At 46.9% G+C, this 22437-nt stretch overlaps 1 protein-coding gene and 1 long non-coding RNA gene across 2 annotated transcripts in view; both read right to left on the minus strand.

Moving 5' to 3' along the window:
- Nucleotides 1-8367, minus strand: part of LOC148898347 (uncharacterized) — a 295352-nt gene extending 286985 nt beyond the window's left edge. Inside the window, exon 1 of the long non-coding RNA XR_016115102.1 lies at nt 8048-8367. This is a non-coding gene — a long non-coding RNA (uncharacterized LOC148898347). The remainder of the gene's footprint in view (nt 1-8047) is intronic.
- A 7075-nt stretch (nt 8368-15442) lies between these two features.
- On the minus strand, nt 15443-20365 carry LOC148898352 (ras association domain-containing protein 10-like). The gene has a single exon (XM_088997515.1). It carries the CDS (start codon nt 20061-20063, stop codon nt 18624-18626), a length of 1440 nt encoding a protein of 479 aa, XP_088853641.1. The 5' UTR covers nt 20064-20365; the 3' UTR covers nt 15443-18623.
- Between the last annotated feature and the right edge of the window lie 2072 nt (nt 20366-22437).

The following is a 22437-nucleotide window of genomic DNA, read 5'->3' on the forward strand; positions in this document are numbered from 1 at the left end:
AAACTGGATGGATCCGCATGGTGGGTCGCAGCCGGAGCCTCACCGAGACCGGGCTGAGGATGGCCTCGATGGGGAAGGGACCCGTAAAGCGTCGGCCCAGTTTGGCTGAAGTCCCCACCGTCCGAAAGTCCCTCGTGGGCAGCCACACCTCCTGCCCGACCTGGTAGCTGGGTGCCTGTCGACGACGACGGTCCGCGACTAGCTGGTTCCGGGAAGCCGTGCGCAACGGGCGGCCCTGGTCTCCTTCCGGACTCGTTGGGCCCGTCTCAGGTGATGTTCAATGGACGAGACCTCCACCTGGCCCTCCTGGGCGGGAAACAGAGGTGGCTGATAGCCACAGGCGGACATGAACGGGGACCGACCTGTGGCTGTGGAGACCAGGGTGTTGTGGGCGTACTCCACCCAGGGTAAGTGGAGGGCCCACGACGCAGGACTGTGGAGGCACACGCACCGGAGGGTCGCCTCCAGGTCCTGGTTCTTCCTCTCCGTCTGGCCGTTGGTCTGGGGATGGTATCCAGACGACAGGCTCGCCGACACCCCTAGGGACCGACAGAAACGCTTCCATACCTTGGACACGAACTGCGGTCCCCCACGATGTCCGTCGGAATCCTGTGGAGACGGACAACGTGGTTAACCAGGAGTTGAGCCGTCTCGATGGCTGACGGCAACCTGGTTAACGGGACGAAGGGGGCCGACTTCGAGAAGCAGTCCACACACGCTGAGGACGGCCATCTTGCCACGAGAGCGGGGGAGGCCTGTGATGAAGTCGACGGAGATCTGGGACCAGGGTCGGGAGGGTACCGGTAGTGGCTGGAGGAGTCTTGCCGGGGGTTGGTGGGAGGCCTTCCCACGGGCGCAGACCGGGCAAGCCTTCACGAACTCTGTAACGTCCCTCCTGTCCCGGCCACCAGAACCGTTGGGCGATGCGTTGGACCCTTCTGTTGATGCCGGGTGACAGGATACCTTGGAGGTGTGTCCCCAGAGTAGCACCTCGGTGCGTAGGGGGGGGGGGGACAAACAGGCGATCCACCGGGCAGCACCTTCAATTTCTAGCTTGAGACTCATCATTCTATCTATCTCTTTTTACTTCTAGGATATTCCTAACAAACTCCTCTTTTAAGATAACCCCAACTCCCTTTCTCTTTCTGTCTTCACCATGATAGAACAACTTGAACCCTGACCCTAAGCTTCTAGCCTTGCTCCCTTTTCAACTGATCTCCTGGACACACAGTATGTCTACCTTCCTTCTCTGCATCATGTCAACCAGCTCTCTACCTTTACCTGTAATTGTTCCTACATTCAAAGTTCCTACTTTTAGTACATGCTCTTGGAGTTCAATTTCTCTCTTTTCCTACGGGCACACCTCCCTCCTCTCCTTCGACCAACAGTAGTCCATTTTCCACCGGCACCCTGAAGTTCAACAGTGCCAATGGCGGCCGTTGTGAACCCGGCCTTGACGGATTTTGGTATGGGTTTCAGAGGTTTGATTTGCATATTTGTTCATTTATTTATTTGAGACAGTTAACTGACAGAGAAGAATATTAGCAATTAGCTTTTAGTATCTCTACTCTGAAGTATATAAGATTGCCAAATGACAAGAATGTGCGTTTATGTTGACTGAGGTGCACTTTTGTCCTAAATGCGATGATGGGCCATGGTGCATGTCCCAACGAAGGCAAAAGCTCACATCTTTTGCCAATTTGACATCTATTGTGTCTATATACTTGCATTTCAAGGGACTCCAAAAGAGCTGCTCTGTGCTGCGTCCGCACATTTCTGGTATGTTACACGGCTGGCGTGGGATACAAGTACTTCCTGTACTTGAAAGAGCAAGATATCAGAATCAGAATCAGAATACCTTTATTCGTCCCGCAATGGGGAAATTTGCAGTCCACAGCAGCAATTGAAGAGGGATGGGGTTGGGGTGGGTATGTTCAGGATTCAAAACCCGCAAACACATGCAATGTCCCTTTAAACTGAGGGATTTTTGTATGAGCGTTATTTTAGCTTTTAAAATATATTGCTAAATTATGGGGTTTGTTAGGCCATTGCCCGGGGTTTTATCTGGGTCTTGGGTTTGATGCACTGTTGTATGATGTTGAACGCATTGTATGCTGTTGTATGCAATTGTATGCATTGTGTGCAGTGCATGTGTTTGTTTAACCTTGGCGGACTTTTAATCTTGGTTTTCTTGTGATACTTTGTATTTTTTCTGTTCAGATGATTTGGATGTTTTAGATTTTGTTTCTGCTGACTTTATTTTAATACAATTTATCAAACACAACCTCCTGCTCCCTCCTGCCTGCTTTTTGGGATCCGCACCCGCCATCACCACCTTGCACAACGTGATACCCAAGGATCATGTTTGTGTTTTAAAAAGACTTATTGACTTCATGTAAACATAATCAGCAACTTTACTGATCTTTTCAAGCACCAACGTGCCAAGAGGCTTTGTAGTTGTCATGTTTCAGTTTGCGACCAACGAGTTGCACTGTTGGGGCCTGCCTGCTGTTGTATAGGTGTCGGTCATTGAAATCAGTGGCATTTAAAAGGACTACCGGCACGACCACTCAAAGTCGGGTCATTGTCTGCTTGTCTGCTCCTGTCACGTTTTGCTCGTATTTTGTCGTGTATGTTTTACCCATGCTCTCGTTCCAGTTTCGCACTTGTCCTCGGTCATGTTCTCGCTCATGTTACGGTCACTGCTAGTTTTTAGCATAAGCCACGGTTATTGTTTGTCACTTTGGATTTTTTTCTTTTGTCATGTCTGAGATATGGATTCATTTATTCTCTTTGCATGCATTTTTGGGGTCCACATCCACCATCTTGCACTCGTGACAGAAGTCTTTCATTACAGACTTCCATTTGGCAGTGTTTATAATCACCTGCGTGGACAAAGAATGGGAAACCAAGACGGCATCTTGATATCAAACATACCTGATTGACACTAATGACTGCAGAGTCATTAGTTTCAATACAAAATCAAAGGAGTCAACAAGTAAGTCAAGAATTAACAACTGCACACCTTCATTAATATAACCGCAGGATGAATACATGTTCCCTCTTTGACAAGCGATCTGTTGGAATGTGACGAATGGTGTTGGATGGCAGCAGCTCGTATCGGGTGGCCACCTTGACGTGAAGCTGATAGACATTGGCCTCAAGACCTGTGTTATCTGCACAAAACAAAGTCAACGTTTGAAAGCAATTTGTCCACAAGCAGACTATTGGGTGTCATTATTAAACAAATGCGTCACAGCGCTTAGATCTGGCTCGCAGTGAAGAAGTCTGGTGTTCAAAATCTCGTAAGACTACTCCCAAAATTCACATGCTAGTATGTACTTATGCCCACTTACTCTTCTGAAAATTCAGAACAATCACCCCAACCGATGTTATTTTATTAGTGTTTATTAGCAGTTTTTTCCTCGCAAATGTCACATCTCGTTGCCATCCGGGGCGCGCCCCGCCCCTCCTGTCACCTCCTCCGCCAATCCTGGGAGACGGCCCCTCCAATCATCGTACACCTGGGTTCCCACAGCTGATTGTCATTTCACTGATGGTGCCTTCTGACTATATCTGTCTCGCGCTCACTCCGTCTCCGTCGGAGTATTTTTGGTCATTGCCGTTTCCACTTCCGTGTTGCCAGGTCTGCTATCATTCAGTTATCTTCCTTCACTCATCCCTGTTTGTTATTATTTGATGCTTTGTCCAGTAAAGACTCTTTATCCATCCAAGCCTGTCACGCCGTGTATTTCGGGTCCTTCCCTGACACCAAGAGTCCGTCGCTCGAGGTCTGCCTCCTAGCACTCGAGCGTTCGTCACACAATACTCCGACCACCCATGGACCCCGCCGGCGTTGACAGGTATTTTACCGCCCTTGTTCAAGAGGCGGAGCGTTCGAGCCAGCTGGCCCAGGCGATTGAGGAAATGCGCCACGCCACTACCTCGCTGGCTCAACGCCTCAAAGAGATGGAAAAGTGTATCGCCACCCTCTCTGTTCCTTCCCCCCCGCCCGTGGGCAGGCGCACGCCCCCGCTACCCCAACCCTCACGCTACGCAGGCGAAACCGAGCGCTGCGCTCAATTCCTAATGCAGTGTGCGCTCGTGTTTGAACAACATCCTGACGCCTACGTTAGCGATGAGGCTAATGTAGCCTTCATCACCAGCCTGCTCGCGGGTGAAGCCGAATCATGGGTGCTGGCGGTACGAGAGTCCCGACCGGAGCTGTGCGCCTCGTATCCGGACTTCTTAGCCGAGATTCGCCGGGTGTTTCACCATCCAGTGACGGAGGTCGAGGCGGAAGGGAGAATCCTCGACTGCGTCCAAGGGGCCCGTTCGGCCGCAGAATACTCCGTCGCTTTCCGGATCCAGGCCGCTGGCAGCGGCTACGGCGACCGAGCGTTGAGGGGGGTGTTTCGTCGCGGCTTGAATTCCGACCTAAAGGATGAGTTGGCTACCCGCGACGCCGGCACCACCTTCGACGACCTCGTCGGGATTGTCATCGGCTTGGATCAGCGTCTTCGAGAGCGGCGAAAGGAGCTGAGCGACCGACGGCCCGAGGTACCCCGAAGCCGACCCCAGTCGACCACACCCGGCAGCGACCGCGCGCAGCCCCAGGAGGGACTCTTTGAACCGATGGTGATAGGGGGGGGAGACGACCGCGCCAACCCGAGGGCTCGTCGCACCCGAGGCCCCCAGCCTAGGACCCACGGCCAATGTAAGTCCCCGCCGAAACGGAATCCGTTGGGGGCTAAGTCCACTACACGAGTCACACGGTTGGAGCTGGAGAGTGAACTATTTGGCCCCTCCAGCTCCCAAAGAGTGCGGGCACTAGTGGACTCGGGGGCCGACGGGTGCATTATCGACCCCCACCTGGCCGACCTGCTGGGCTGCCGACTTTTAGATCTCCTTCCCCCTAAGGAGATCGTCGACCTGGATGGCCGATTATTAGCCCGGGTCACCCACCTCACGGTCCCACTTAAGCTCCGAGTGGCAGGCAACCATGTGGAGCACCGCCAATTTCTTGTTATGCCCTCCCGGAACGCGCCATTGGTCTTGGGTCTCCCCTGGCTCAAGGCCCATGACCCATCCATTTCTTGGGAGGGCCCCACCATTCAGGGCTGGAGCCCCTACTGCTACGCTAACTGCCTGCGGTCGGCTACGGCAGGGCGTAACCCCTCCCGCGGTGGCCCGCCCGAGGCCATCTGCCTCAAAGGCGTGCCACATTGCTACCACGACCTGCGGGAGGTGTTCAGCAAAGACAACGCCCAATCCCTGCCGCCCCACCGACCGTATGACTGTGCTATAGACTTGCAGCCAGGGGCTCCATTACCGGACTCCAGACTTTACCATATTTCTCAACCGGAACGGGAAGCCCTGAGCACTTACATAGACTCCTCTCTAGCGGCAGGACTCATTCGGCCGTCGCGTTCCCCGCTGGGCGCAGGGTTTTTCTTTATCGACAAGAAGGACGGATCCCTGCGCCCATGCGTTGACTACCGGGGCCTGAACGACATCACCATCCGCAACAAATACCCTCTCCCCCTCATGGATTCGGCCTTTGCGCCCCTTCAGTCCGCCACCATTTTTTCTAAATTAGATCTTCGCAGCGCCTACCATTTGGTCCGAATCCGTGAGGGGGATGAATGGAAAACAGCCTTCAAGACGCCTTTAGGGCACTTTGAATACCTGGTGATGCCGTTCGGGCTCACGAACGCGCCTGCCGTATTCCAGAATTTAATTAATGATGTGCTCAGGGACTTCCTCAATGTTTTTGTTTTTGTGTACCTCGATGACATTCTTATTTTTTCTCGCTCTGCAGAAGAACACCGGCAACACGTCCGACGGGTCCTGGCGCGGCTCCTGCAAAACCGGCTCTATGTGAAGGCAGAGAAGTGTGACTTCCATGTCCGCTCTCTGTCGTTCCTGGGGTTTGTGGTGGAGCAGGGGCAGCTCAGGGCCGACCCCGCCAAAACCAAGGCGGTGGTGGAATGGCCGATCCCAAAGACGCGCAAGCAGCTTCAGCGGTTTTTGGGGTTTGCCAACTTCTACCGCCGCTTCATTCGCGGGTATAGTCAGAAGGCACTCCCCCTCACTAACCTCACGTCCACCAAGCTCCCTTTCAGGTGGACTCCCGATGCTGAGGGGGCTTTCAACCGCCTCCGTCGTGCCTTCACCAACCCCCCCGTTCTGCGTCATCCCGACCCGGATCTTCCGTTCACGGTCGAGGTTGACGCATCCGAGTCCGGAGTAGGGGCCGTCCTTTCCCAGCGCTCTCCCACCGACCAGAAGCTACGCCCATGCGCCTTCTTCTCCCGCCGGCTCAGCCCCGCCGAAGCCAATTACGACGTCGGCAATCGGGAACTGCTGGCGGTCGTCCTGGCCCTGCAGGAATGGAGACACTGGCTTGAGGGAGCTAAACACCCCTTCACCGTCTACACGGATCACAAGAACCTGGCGGCCATCCGGTCGGCCAAGAGACTTAACTCACGGCAGGCCCGATGGTCACTCTTCCTCACCCGTTTTGACTTTTCTCTCACCTACTGCCCAGGGTCACAGAACACCAAGCCCGACGCCCTATCCCGTATCCATGAGCCGGCAGAAAGGGAGGAGACCACCGCCAACATCCTGCCGGCCCAGCGCATCCTGGGCGCCCTGAGGTGGGAGGTTGAGAGAAAAGTCCAACAAGTCCAGGGAACCACCACCATCCCCAGGGGCTGTCCCAAGGATCGCCTGTTCGTCCCCCCCCCTCTACGCACCGAGGTGCTCATCTGGGGGCACACATCTAAGATAGCTTGCCACCCGGGGGTCAACAGGACGATCCAACTCATCGCCCAACGGTTCTGGTGGCCGGGGTTTAGGAGGGACATCACCCTCTTCGTGAAGGCCTGCCCGACCTGCGCCCGTGGAAAGGCCTCCCACCAGCCCCCGGCCGGACTCCTCCAGCCCCTACCGGTTCCGTCCAGACCCTGGTCCCACATCTCCGTCGACTTCGTGACAGGCCTTCCCCCCTCCCGTGGCAAGACGGTCGTCCTCACCGTAGTGGACCGATTCTCCAAGTCGGCCCACTTCGTTCCGTTAACCAGGTTGCCGTCCGCCACCGAGACGGCTCAACTCCTGGTTAACCATGTCGTCCGTCTCCACGGGATTCCGACGAACATCGTGTCGGATCGGGGACCGCAGTTTGTGTCCAAGGTATGGAAGCGTTTCAGTCGGTCCCTAGGGGCATCGGCGAGCCTGTCGTCTGGGTACCACCCCCAGACCAACGGACAGACGGAGAGGAAGAACCAGGACCTGGAGGCGGCCCTCCGGTGCGTGTGCCTCCACAACCCGGCATCGTGGGCCCTGCACCTACCCTGGGTGGAGTACGCCCACAACTCCCTGGTCTCCGCAGCCACAGGTCGGTCCCCATTCATGTCCGCCTGTGGCTATCAGCCGCCCTTATTTCCCACACAGGAAGGCCAGGTGGAGGTCCCGTCTATCGATCATCACCTCAGACGGGCCCACAGAGTCTGGAAGGAGACCAGGGACGCCCTGTCACGCACCGCATCCCGGAACCGGCGGGTGGCAGACCGCCATCGACGGCAAGCACCCAGCTACCAGGTCGGGCAGGAGGTCTGGCTATCCACGAAGGACCTTCGGCTGGCAGGGTCCTCGGCCAAGCTGGGCCCACGCTTCACGGGTCCCTTCCCCATCGAGGCCATCCTTAGCCCGGTCTCGGTGAGGCTCCGGCTACCACCCACCATGCGGATCCACCCCGTGTTTCATGTTTCCCTCCTCAAGCCAGGATACCAGCCCCTTAGTCCCCACGCCCGCCCCCCCACCTCCTGGACAACGGACCAGTCTACACCGTGCGGGAGATACTGGACTCCAGGCGCAGGGGCAGAGGAGTGCAGTACCTGGTCGACTGGGAGGGCTATGGACCTGAGGAACGTCAATGGGTCCCACGTGCCTGGATCCTCGACCCATCCCTCACCCGGGCGTTCCATGCGGCTCACCCATCCAAGCCTGGGGGGCCGCCGAGAGGCGTCCCTTGAGGGGGGGGCACTGTCACATCTCGTTGCCATCCGGGGCGCGCCCCGCCCCTCCTGTCACCTCCTCCGCCAATCCTGGGAGACGGCCCCTCCAATCATCGTACACCTGGGTTCCCACAGCTGATTGTCATTTCACTGATGGTGCCTTCTGACTATATCTGTCTCGCGCTCACTACCGTCTCCGTCGGAGTATTTTTGGTCATTGCCGTTTCCACTTCCGTGTTGCCAGGTCTGCTATCATTCAGTTATCTTCCTTCACTCATCCCTGTTTGTTATTATTTGATGCTTTGTCCAGTAAAGACTCTTTATCCATCCAAGCCTGTCACGCCGTGTATTTCGGGTCCTTCCCTGACACCAAGAGTCCGTCGCTCGAGGTCTGCCTCCTAGCACTCGAGCGTTCGTCACAGCAAAACAAAAATAAGAAATACAAATAAAAAACAAAACGTCACTTGATGTCAGAAATTGGGCAAAGTAATAAAGTAAGTAATAAAGTAATCACAAATATTTCATAAAACACAAACATTTCTGCTAATGAAGGAACAATTTTCTGTGGTTGATGGGAACAGATAGAAATATGCACCTGAAATTGGAGGAGACTCAATCATATTTTTCTAACATGAAGAGAGATTAAGATGGCCATTCATCTCTGCAACAGCCAATCATGTACTGTCTGAAAACAAATGTGAGGACCGCAGGTTTATGTGCGACAAAGATGTTCACTTGTGGGAGTCTTGCACATTTAAAAATGTGCATCTCTTTTTTTTTTTTTTTTTTTTTTTTTTGTGACATGATTGGCGTGCATGCGGGATGCCACGTCTGCAACATCATGTATGTGTTTGTAAATAATGACAGATGAGGACAAAGCTTGGTATTTCTGGGGCGATGGGATTTGAAAAGTTGTGGTCGACGGGTTGTCATGTGCTGAAGCAAATTTCAATGTGCCTGTTGTAACTGTTAGCTACAGAAGAGCACACATTGAACATGTAATGAGTCACTGAACGATGTCAAAAATTAAACAAAATGGGGAACGTTTGATTTCAACTGTTAATGTGAAAGGCATTGTTTGAAATAACGTCTGCCCGGACGCCCCGGTCGTGTAACTATTACGTCGGGCGTACAACTTACAAAACGTCTCCGCGCGGGTGGCCGACAACTTTGTCAACAAAAAAAGAATAAATAATAAATAAATGTCTATTTTTTCTAATCAAACGTTTGCCTTGTTCAATAAAGCAAACTTTTGAACGAAGATTTGGAAACCGGAATAAATCATTCCGATTTCGAAATCTTCGTTCGTTTTGGAAATTTCGGAATTTCGGTTCGTTTGTCAATTTGCATACTCGGCACAACAGCCAATCAGAAGCCTGCTTCGTGCTTCGGACTTTCCCGAGCATTATAAGGTTGCTCATTTGCATATCATTTTCCAAAGTAGATGCACAGAACCTCAGCCCCAGAAGAAAGATTCAAAAGAAATGAACAAAATTTTTGACGCTACAAAACGTAAACGTACATTAAAAGTATCATGGAAAGAAGAGTTCACGTGGCTTGTAGCAGACGACGCAACACAGACAATGCATGCCGAACAGTGTATGGACAAAGGACAACTGGAGCAAAATCAGCAGCAAGGGATCGATGAAAAGGTTTCTTCAGCCGTCATCTGTACTTCTTTGAAGGTGTCGGACGTTTCGCTTCTTATCCAAGAAACGTTGTCAATGTATTACTGGTAGTTTAGGCCCTATATATACATATATATATATATATATATATATATATATATATATATATATATATATATATATATATATATATATATATCCCTACTGTACTCTTTGTAGTTTTTGTTGCTATTTGTTTTTTTGTTGCTACTCCTCTCCTTTTTGAAAAGGAGAGGAGTAGCAGTACCTTACATAGCAGTACCTTACTTTGCAGGAGTTTCTGAAAAACTACAGAGTCCTTTGGCAACACAAAATTCCTACTTATTTCGAACCGATAAAAACTTTAAGGCAAAAATTAGTGCATCCAAAAGATAGGCTGTAATGTAGTTTATTCAATACATTGTACAAATGAAAATTGTAAAGAGCAGTACATTGGGGAGACTAAACAAATTCTCAAAAAAAGACTATCAACATCGCAGGGATAATACTGGTGGGCCTCAATCGGCAGCAGATATGCACATAAAAGCTAGCAACCACTCAATTGACGACAATGAGGTTACAATCTTAGCTAAAGAACATAGATGGTTTGAAAGGGGAGTAAAAGAAGCGATTTTCATAAAACAGCTAAATCCTTCAATAAACCGATATGGTGGGGTGAGGTTCAGTTTGGATCGTTCATACATTACCCTGCTTAGGCAACATAGGATTAGTAATACTGATGAGGTGATACCGGTGGAAGTGAGGCAATCAGACCAGTCGTTAGTCAGAACAATAGGAATAATCTGTGGAGCTGCAAGGAGTAGTCCTCTGCTTCCCCCCCAACCTGAGAGCAGGGACCTATCATAGCAGAGTCTGGCACCGCCATGTCTGGACAGTAGGGATATATATATATATATATATATATATATATATATATATATATATATATATATATATATATATATATATATATATATATATATATATATATATATATATATATATATATATATATATATATGGCCTAAACTACCAGTAAGACTTTAGTTTGCTGACAAAGTTTCTAGAATAAGAAGCGAAACGTCCGACACCTTCAAAGAAGTACAGATGACGGCTGAAGAAACCTTTTCCTCGATGGACCACTCCTGTAAGACTGAGAGCTGACACAGACGTATCAGCAAGGGATATTTACGATAGATTAAGCAAGGCAGTGAGCAAGGGAATTTGTGGTAGGTACATCCGTAATTTAAAAAAAATCCTTAATACTTTGCAACAATGGGTTTTTTTGCAATCAGTTGTCTTATTGTGTTTCAAGTTGTGAAAAATGGTGCAGGCAACTTTTCAGAGTTGTCTGCCCTGGTGTCCGGTAACTTTTTGTCATGATTTCCCCATTGTGTGACGATTAAAGGTTTTATGATTCTGACTCTGATTCTGATTCTGATTCTGATTCTGATTCTGAGTCACAGACACTGGTAAAGGCAATTTCTGAAAATGTGTTCATTCATAAAACGTGTATGATTTAAAAGTGGCAACATTTTATACGCTCAAGCCAATAAAATGTCGTCATAAAATTGTCTTAATAAAGATAATGCGACTCCTTTTAGAGAATTGCAATAAATAGTACATCAAAGTTTTTTTCCTATATGAAGAGATTCACTTGAACTAAATCCTTTTGAAAAACATTGTTAACTGGAAATTCAAAATGTGAAACCATCACCCTTACCTCAAAAGCCATATTTCAAAGAATTCATCCGTAGTGTAAAAACGTTTATTTTTAAAACACAGCAAATGGGCACGTCATTTGACATCACTTTGGCACACAGGTCAAGGCATTTTTCCAGTGGTGGGCTGTCAGGGCCTGCAAGGCCTTCTCTGCCGGCCTAAAAATATCTGAATCACAAACTCATGTGAATTATATTTTGTCCATGAATTATTATTAAATAAATCCAAATTGTCTTTCAGCTTCCATTCATTGCTTTTCCCCTGTTGTGCTGCTTCACGATGTGTGTTTTTTTCTGAGTTAAACATTTAACCAATCACATTTCTGCCATTGTTTGTTACCAGGGTCAGAAATCTACCGGTATGAATGGAGCATAAAAATAAATGTTGATGAAACTGTTGCTTTAAACAATCAGAGTTTAAGTTGGCAACATAAGGCCTGCAGGAAGGCGCGGGAAATGTCAAAGTTTTCGCAAACTATGATTGGCTAGTCACACGAACAGCTAGTCACGAGCCAATCATAGTATCACTAGCTGCTAGTGAAGAGCATATTGGCCAGAGCTTGCACACTGTATCTCTAGTGCGTTGCATAAGCAAATATATTGTGTTGATTTAATAGTGGTTTTGTCAACCCACAATGGCTGTAAGAGGAGAAGAAATCACGGATTTGGTTGCAGATTTACTGTTAAAACCGTTTTCACTATGGACTTTTCAAGAATAGATGGAATATCATTAAGGTTGGACAGCAAAAATAGCAAATAAAATTGCAGTTTTATGAGGTTATCATGTACCCATACATTCATAGTAACAAATTGAAGTTTACTGAGAGTATTTCTTAAATTTCTTCAAGTTAACAGTTTCTGGCCAACACCACCCTCTAGTGCACGTATAGTAATATCACACCACACTCGCAGCTGATTGATTCAGACGTAGCACTACTGAAGGCCAAGGAGTGACACGCACGCTCCGCCACCGCATTTTTTTTTTTTTTCCAATCATTTATGTGAAAGTGTATTTTTTTAAATGCATATTTTCATTCTGCTTGTGGCTGGTAAGGTTGATCACACATGTTTGTGTGATCTGGACTTCTTCTTTTCCTTTCGGCTTTTCCATTCAAGGGGTCGGTCGCCAGAGCAAATCAGTATCCTCCAGATTCAGACGTTTGAGTCGCATGTTTATTTTGGCCACGCTTTTACGTCGGATGCCACTCCTGACACAACCCTCTGTATTTATCCGGGCTTGGAATCAGCACAATAAGACACTGGCGTGTGTCCCCTTGTGGCTAAGGAACAAGCAACCATATGATCTTAATAAAGATGAAGATTGGATTGGATTTTGGATTGGATTGGATTGGATTTGCCTTTATTAGTCTTGCAGGCGAGAAATTTACATTTCACAGCAGCAAAGTTATGAAAGGAATGAAAGGAGAAAAACAAAATACATGAGCTGCAGGAAGATGGAAGATGGTCAGTAAAAGGCAAAAAAAAATGCACATTTATACTCACCATTTGAGACCCATCTACCCATCTCAAACCCATCTAATTTAGGAATTAACTCTTTGTCTGACGACAGAAGACAGTCTAAGGTTTCTTACATGCATTGGATGCTTATGTAGTCCTAAAACTCAATATTCTGTGAGTCCTGGAATTCGAGTGACAATGACAAAAACCCTATCCTGCGAGAATCATGAAGAATTAATTGATTTACAGGTGTATATTCTCTGGTTAAGAATCATAATCACATTGATCAATCTTTCCTAACCATACAATTTACTGAAACAGCTATGGTACATGTCCTATATGAGCAAGTTTGTTTGAAAAAAAAATACATGTGCAACAACACAAGCACTAAAATGCAATATATGATCCAATATATGTTTCGAACTCAAAAACTACAACATACTGTACAGGCATATGAACTAAATATAGTGTACTGTATAACAACCAAAATAAGCATAGTACAGACATTGTGGCTTTTCTTTCCACCAACTCATTGTCTGGAACTCCACCACTCCTCAATCACCACACATGAGAGCATTGATCTGATGTCGTCTGACCAACTTTTGAAACCAGCTATGGGGCGCTTTAGTGCTTTGGAACTCGCCTTCTCTCTAATTAGCGGTCCAGTTAGGAGAACATTTTTTGGGACAATAATAGGTAAAGCATTCCACTAAATGTTCTTTTTCTCAAATGTCCGTCGAGTCACAAGCAATTTACACTGAGCAGATCATTCGATCAATTCCACTCTCTCTTCCAGGGTCATTTAATTTTGGATCATTTGGTTGGTACGGTCCACTGGACGTAATTGTAAATATATGGAATAAAAAATGGATTGAAGTAAAACTGAAGAAGGAGTCCTACCGGGCTTATATAGCCTGTGGGACTCCTGAGACAACTGACACGTATCGACTAGCCAAGCGGAATGCAGCCTCGGTGGTCGCCGAGGCAAAGACACGGGCATGGGAAGAGTTCGGTGAGGCCATGGAAGCCGACTTCCGGACCGCTTCGAGGAAATTCTGGTCCACCATCCGGCGTCTCAGGAGGGGAAAGCAGTGCACCACTAACACTGTGTACAGTGAGAGTGGGGCGCTGCTGATTTCGACTCGAGACGTCGTGAACCGGTGGGCAGAGTACTTCGAAGACCTCCTCAACTCCACCAACACGCCTTCCTTGGAGGAAGCAGTGTCTGGGGACTCCGAGGTGGGCCCTCCGATCCTTGTGACTGAAGTCACCGAGGTGGTTAAAAAGCTCCTCGGTGGCAAGGCCCCGGGGGTGGATGAGATCCGACCGGAGTTCCTAAAGGCTCTGGAAGTTGTGGGGCTGTCCTGGCTGACACGCCTCTGCAACATTGCGTGGTCATCGGGGAGAGTGCCTCTGGATTGGCAGACCGGGGTGGTGGTCCCCCTTTTTAAAAAGGGGGACCGGAGGCTGTGTTCCAACTACAGAGGGATCACACTCCTCAGCCTCCCTGGAAAGGTCTATTCAGGGGTCCTAGAGGGGCGGGTCCATCGGAAAGTCGAGCCTCAGATTGAGGAGGAACAGTGTGGTTTTCGTTCCGGCCGCGTAACAGTGGACCAGCTCTACACCCTTAGCAGGGTCCTCGCGGGCGCATGGGAATTCGCCCAACCACTCTACATGTATTTTGTGGACTTGGAGAAAGCGTTTGACCGTGTCCCTCGTGGAGTTCTGTGGAGGGTACTTCGGGAGTATGGGGTACAGGAGCGGCTGATACGGGCCGTTCGGTCCCTATATGACCGATGTCAGAGTCTGGTTCGCATTGCCGGCAGTAAGTCGGAATCGTTTCCAGTGAGGGTTGGGCTCCGCCAAGGCTGCCCTTTGTCACCGATTCTGTTCATAACCTTTATGGACAGAATTTCTAGGCGCAGCCGAAGCGTTGAAGGTTTCCGTTTTGGTGGCCTCCGTATAGCATCTCTGCTTTTTGCAGATGATGTTGTACTGTTGGGGCCTTCAAGTGGAGCTCTCCAACTCTCGCTTGAGCGTTTCGCAGCCGAATGTGAAGCGGCTGGGATGAGAATCAGCACCTCCAAATCTGAGACAATGGTTCTCAGTCAGAAAAGGGTGGAGTGCCCTCTCCGGGTCGGGCAGGAGATTTTGCCTCAAGTGGAGGAGTTTAAGTATCTGGGTGTCTTGTTCACGAGTGAGGGTGTAAGGGAGCGAGAGGTCGACAGGCGGATCGGTGCGGCGTCTGCCGTGATGCGGACTTTGTACCGATCTGTCGTGGTGAAGAAGGAGCTGAGCCAAAAAGCAAAGCTCTCAATCTACCGGTCGATCTACGTCCCAACCCTCATCTATGGTCACGAGCTATGGGTTGTGTTCGAAAGAACGAGATCCCGGATGCAAGCGGCCGAAATGAGCTTTCTCCGTCGGGTGTTCCACCTTTCAATATGGCCCCAGGCTTTGCGAACTATTTTGCCATGTACCATATTAAGCCCAAAAGAGTTATCTACAGAACACCGAATATAATTCTGCTCTTGACATGTCTCTCGTGCTTGGAAAAAAATGAAGAAAAAAAAAACAGTCATGCCACAAGCCAGAGGTTTTGCAGTTTATTTCGACACATACAGTCGTGTGTAATTATGTGCTATAATGCAGCCACACTGGGGCTGATTGCATATGTGAGTGCATATGGAGCCTGTGAGTCGATGATCTGGAGCCCGGGATTATAAAAGAGCAAGTTTTGCCATGTTGTGGCCTGGGTGAGACTGACAAATTGGCCCTCAACTTGGCTCCAACAAATGTATGATGCTTCACTATTTTACTACCATACCAGCAGACATGTATGATTTGTCACAACAACACTCTTACAATGCAATCCAGTGATCATTTTAGTGTACTGTTGTAGTTTCTTGCATAGCTGACAAAACAATTACAAATGGACAACATAACGAGTTGTTTTTAGGAATATAAAATAAATCCTAATATACAGTAAAGTCTCGTTATATCGATATCGGATATATCGATAGTCCCGGTTATATCGATACTATTTCCATGCACGCACGGAGAAAATTACATGCAAACAGGGTCGGATATATCGATAGTCCCGGTTATATCGATATTTTTTCGGACTCCCTTGAATATCGATATAACGAGACTTTACTGTACTTGTTAACTTACAAGTTGATGTGACTAAAAAAAATAATATTTCCACAATTATTTTCAAATCTGATGGTTCACTGCTTGAGCCTCGCAAACACAATAGGATGCAAAAACTAAGAATGCGTAGGTTCCTCAAGACACAAATAAAAGGTCATGTCTCAAAGAAAATGTTTTATTTGGTTTTGGAAAGGAAAAATAAAAGGTCACGGTATGACATTGTGACCCACAAATGTCAAAATGTGATGATCCTCATGATTCCTAGTAAGAACTGTTAAAACACACTCTTAGCGGAACATGAAAAACTAACATTATGTAGTGTCAACCAGGAAAGTATTGAATTCTGTATAGTTAATTCAATCTGCAATCTGCAATTCTTTTTCATTGCTTGAGAATAGCGGTAGTTCAAACATTCAAAAATGAAGTACGTACTGTCTTGGAAGGACCAAAAATTGTACTGCTTCCACCGAGCAGAACGACAACTACCACTACAGTATTGCACAACCACACAGTTAAGTTTTTCATGATTCATGACGGTATTCATGTACATTGTTTTGCGATTAGGCTGAAATGAAATAATCTCTTATCGATAGGGTTCAAGAAAGGCTTTATCAAATGTATTAATATGATCATTTGTTTCAATATAAGTTAGCCAAAAATCAAGGGATAACAACATAGACAGTGACTCGTGCATGTCATGTTATGGCCACTCAACAACAGTTTGGGAACACCCCCAACCCACTTCACTGGTAGTAGTTCATTATTAAATAATGACATGCCTCGCAATTCACTTAGCAATCCTTTTGCAGTTAATTACGAGAAATGGTTCAGAGTGATCATAAAATATTAACTATGCAGTGTGGTATAAATTTGAATTTGCCAAATAGAGTGAGCAAACCCCAGATTGAGAACAAGACGAGTTTAAATAACTCCTCCTAATGTATGAAAAATAGAATACAATTGAGCAAATGTTTTGTTCTTCGTTTACAATTGTGTTTTACAAACCAAACCAAACCTAACTCTGAAGACATTTGACTGGATTTTTGTATTTGTCTTTTTTCAGATTTACATGTGTGGTGAATCAAATAAACTTTAATCTTGTAGGTCCCGGTTCCCCACCGTTGTCTTGGAGAGTAGGAGCATGCCTATAATGCATTTGTGTAACCTTTTGGCTAGCCTGATAGAAGAGTCGCAAACTGTGCTGTGCTTATTGTGATCTTTAATAAAAAATACATACAAATGTAAGCATGCTTGCTCTTATCTTGGGTGAGAATATTTTTTTTTTCTTGTACCAAGTTAGTCCTTCATTTAAGACAATGTGTCAAACTCATTTTTTGTGAGGGCAATTTTGGTTCGTCAGAGAGTTCTGTTGTGACTGTGAAGCCGCATATTGCCTTAGGTCAGGGGTCGGGAACCTATGGCTCGCGAGCCATATATGGCTCTTTTGATGATTGCATATGGCTCGTCGGTAAAACTAAATACATATTCTCGTTTTTTTCATCGTTGATTTCCCGTTGGGGCAGCAGTTGGCGGAAAGCGCAATTTTGATTGGATGACACTGGCCGTCAGTCGAAACAGGTAAACGCCCCTTTAAATGAGCCCCACGAAGTGCATTTCGGGTGAATGCACCGAAGCATTAGCCTTTGAGGAGAGAAAATGTTCTGATTCTAATTTCCAATGAAACAACACCATCGATGAAACAGTCGAATGTAAGTGACATTTTAACAAGCCCCATGTTAACGTTAGCATCAACATACTTCTGGGAGAAGTATATTGCAGATAGCAAGTGTGGAAGCTTATGAGCGTGTGCAGGCTATATAGCAGTAACTTCGCCTCTAAACCGGCAAGTTGAATTTCATTCCGATCGTTTGCCTGGATTTTTACTAATCACGATGAACGGAAAACCATTCATGTTAACGGTGAGTACTATCACAAAGTTATTTTAAATAATACATTCTGATATTTTGTTGAAAAGTGGCCACGCGTGTTTGCGTGTGTGCGCGCGCCCCCGTGTGTGTGTGTGTGTGTGTGTGTGTGTGTGTGTGTGTGTGTGTGTGTGTGTGTGTGTGTGTGTGTGCGCGCGCGCCCGTGTGTGTGTGCGAGCGCGCGTGGTTCTCGCTGAATAACATTTCTAAATATTTTACTTTTATGGCTCTCTTAGTCAAAAAGGTTCCCGACCCCTGCCTTAGGTAATACGGATTGCATTATTAACTTCTTACATACACAGACAATTGTTGATGACTCATTTTGGTAGCAGAGATCAGAAAAAAATGGAGGAAATTGTTACATTTGTTTCATAAGGGATTTTGGAGACAAAAAAAATCAATGTTAGCATGACAATATTAAAGTGTTTCCAATAAATATGAAGTGGATGCAACATTATTTGCTGTCATAGTAGATGAAATTATTTGGAAGACTGAGTTTGACACCTGTGATTTAATATATTATATTGACATGTCTATGTGGTGTACTTTTACAGAGTTCATAAAATCCCCCAAGAAGTGGCACTCTGAACTCACTCGGTTGTTCCAAGACAGGCATGGCCTTTCAAACCGACCGTTCACTTACTCGACTAATATTAAATAATAGCATTTTGATTGACTTGTTGTTTGTCCATGTTGTCTGGTTCAGACCAGAGACTCACACACAGGAGGGTTGTCAGAGTCCTGACTATGCATGGAGCTCAAGCCTGTGTCTGAGTCCTCGTCGTTGGTGTTGCAAGTCTTTGACAGACCTCGGTCATGCTCCACCCAAATACCACTCTTCTCCACTGGCATCACTGCATCCTCATCTGCCTTTGTATCATCATCATCATCATCATCATCATCATCATCATCATCATCATCATCATCATCATCATCATCATCATCATCATCCTCAGCATGATTATCATCATCATCTATTTTGCTGTCCACCTGATCTATTTCCATCGTTTCCACTTTGGCCAGTAGGTCCAGCAGTTCAAACTCCTTGCTCTCCAGCAGTGCACGACTCAAGTCCAAGTCTCCCCTGATGCCATCCAGATCTGTCTTGAGTCTCAGGCCTATGTAGAGGCTGGTGTTCAGCTGTGTTTTGATCCTTTCCTTCTCCAACACCACATCCTCTCCAGACACGCACTCCAGCACGGGAGAAGCAGACAGACAAATTTCTGAGATTTTGTCAGATTTTCTCTCCTCCTGTCGTCGCTTCATCCACCGCAGGTTGAGCTCCTCTTGGATCTCCGTAATGATGCTCTCCATGAGCGCCTCTCGCTCCGTCAACTCCTCGTGCAGCCGCACCACCTCCTCACACTGTCGCGCGTACTCCTCAAACTGGGCCAGCTCTTCCGGAGCACGAGTTTGCGTACGGTCCTCTGAGAATGCAGAGCAGTCCTCCAAGTAGGCATCCTGCACGTAGTTGACCCCGTGCCTCTTCATGCGCTCAAAGTGCACCTTGGACTCGTACCTCTCAATCTCCTTATCCAGCTCCTCCAGTCTCTGGATCTGCTGGTGGATGGTGAGATCCTGGGAAAGCACCAAATGTACCAAGGTTTCCATCTTCTCCACAGCGCTCTTGTCTTTACCAAGCGCTCGCTCTTTCTTTTTGTTTATCTTGTCCAATTTTCGAAAGGCCTTCCTCACAATGCGCCTTTGGCGCTCCTGGGACAAGTTGTTGGCTGTGGCAGGCCAGCAGGTCCGAACATGGGACGCAATCACTCCACCGGAACCCCAATTATCCCGACGTTGGACCACACGAGCCTCAGCACACCGAGGCCCATTGTTGGGAAGTGACGCATCATTCTTAACCAGGACGAAGCGGACGTTCTCCTGCTCGTCCCCCCAGGCGCTCCATAGTCGGAGGATTTTGGTGTTGTTGGGTAAAATCCTCTCGAAGCCCCTCCATTTCTCCACGATGCAATAGGACTGACGGGGTCCAGAGAGCATTCCAGCTGAGACACCTTGCCGCAGGTTCTGTTCCTCCAGCAGGACTTGGACCACATTGTTGCATGTAGTCCTCTTAGTCAGCCCAGAGACCAGCTTCTCTTCCCGACAGACCCACACAGAGACTTTGCCTTCTTCTGACTCCATCTCTCACTGTAAGCAAATCCAGAGATGTTTTTTCAGGTTCAGTGGAACTGAACCGCCAGGGTCAGAGTCAATTGAAGAAAAGTAAAACTATCGGCACAATTCCTAAAGTAAATACTGAGATCAATGAATGTCAAAGCTCATCTCGAAAGTAATTGCATCCATTTCTTGTCCGTCGTCGACTCCGCTCGGTCTTTTCCCACAGCGTAGACATCGTGTCACTCTGTCCCCGGCAGGAAAAACCCAGGGCAGAGAGAGAGCAGAAGGTGCGTGTGCCTGCTTGTGCTAGGACAAACTGCGTGTGAATGCGGGTGTGTGTCTGTGTGACTGTATGTGTGCTTGCTTGGGAGAGAAGAGAAAGCTCTGGGAGCTTTGGGGCCCGCCCTCTCTCATGGTCTCCTCCTCCTCCTTGTTCAGAATACATAATACATAATACATGATACGAATACAGAATACAGAAATAAAACACAAATCCAAAATTCAAACTAATCAGGTTTTTTTTAGGCTCATAATGAATCTTCTTCTTTTCCTTTTGGATTTTCCCGTCAGGGGTCGCCACAGCGAATCAGTCCTCCATCTTCAGAGGTTTCATTCATAAAGACAACAACTTAGTTGTGCGATTGATACCGAGTAAAGTAACTCCATTTTTTTCTCCTTTTCTGCAGATCTTTTTTCACTTAGTGTAATTTAATCAGTAGCAGACCATCAAGGCCTTCAAAGCCTTCTCTGCTGGCCTAAAAATATCTAAATGACGGACTGATGTTAATTATATTTTGTACATGAATTCTTATTAAATAATTCCAAATTGTCTTTCAGCTTCCTTTCATTAATTTCTGCCTGTTGCGCTGCTTCCAGACATGTGTTTTCGTATTTATCATTTATCCAATCCATTTCAGCTATCATTTTTTACCAGGGTCAGAAATCTAAACATACGCCTTCACAATCAGTTCTGCGGGCCCTGGAGCATATACATCTAAACAATTATTTAACCAATCAGATTTTGGGTTGGTGACGAACTGGACCTGCTCGCAGGCCTGGGTAACGTCAGACTTTTTGCAAACTATGATTGGCTAGTCCCCAGTCAATCATAGTATCACTTGCCGCAAGAGCATACCGCCCAGACTTGAACACTGTATTGGTTGCGAGCTGCATTAGCAAATATATTGTGTTAATTTTATAGCAGTTTGGTCAACCCACAATGGCTGAATTGATTGTGAGATTGTGAGAGTTACTGTTCAAGCCATTTTCAAGACTGACCTTTCAATAAAAAATGGACATCATTAAGAAAGGTCGGTCAGTTATTTGCTTGCTAATCGTACCCTCTAGTGGACTTGTAGTAAATCACATCACACTTTTTCAGTCTGAATTGATTCAGACGGAGTACTACTGAAGGCCTAGAGACGAAATCCACGGCCCACCACTAAGTTTATTAATAGACTGGACAGTGCATCACACTGTATTTGAATTGACAATTTTTGATGAATGAATTAAATAATTGATGAGCCATGACAAACAGTCCCATGATGAACATTAGCCAGGTTGTTCGATATGCATTGTTATAAAAAGCCAAACAGATCTGATGAGGATAATGCACAGCTTTGGACTCACCATTAAGCAGATGAAAATCCAACTATTAGGTCCTACAAAGTTATTTGTATATTGCATTTAAAAGTGTATGACTCCATTATCCTTTCTTTAACTATTCATCATTGTCTGTCATTGTCATCTGTCTAAAGAGCATTTGTGTGTCAGCTAGAGACTATCGCAGTATCGCAGTCATAGCATGTGTCATTAGTCTGTTTTTATCTCAAACTCTGCTCTTAAGAATATAAGACATAAACTCAAAGAACACCCACACCCACACCCCCCCACACACACACAAACACACACACGCACACATGCGCACACACACACACACACACACACACACGCATGCACACGCACACACACATGCATGCACACACACACACACACACACACACACACACACACACACACACACACACACTGCGAAGTCAGAATGTATGTCCACAAAAGTAGATTTGAGAAGGATAATTTGTCCAAGCGTTTGGGCTGTGAGATAACAGACTATTTTTCTCATCTTTGAACTAATTTCCTGTGAGGTCACTATATCCCAGGGGTCGGCAACCCGCGGCTCTGGAGCCACATGTGGCTCTTTCACCCCCCTGCTGCGGCTCCCTGCAGCTTTAGAAAATAAATAATGAGTATTTAATTTAATGTATATTATTTTAGTTCGTTCGTTTTTAAAATGTAATTCTAAATTTGAAGATTATGGTGATTATAAATAATACAAAATAATAGTACTAATAGTATAATAAGTAATAGTAGTAATAATATACGTCACAACCATCGACAG

The sequence above is a fragment of the Hippocampus bargibanti genome, linkage group LG05, assembly GCF_051943395.1.
Source record: "Hippocampus bargibanti isolate YZ-2025 linkage group LG05, ASM5194339v1, whole genome shotgun sequence".
NCBI classification, from domain to species: domain Eukaryota; kingdom Metazoa; phylum Chordata; class Actinopteri; order Syngnathiformes; family Syngnathidae; genus Hippocampus; species Hippocampus bargibanti.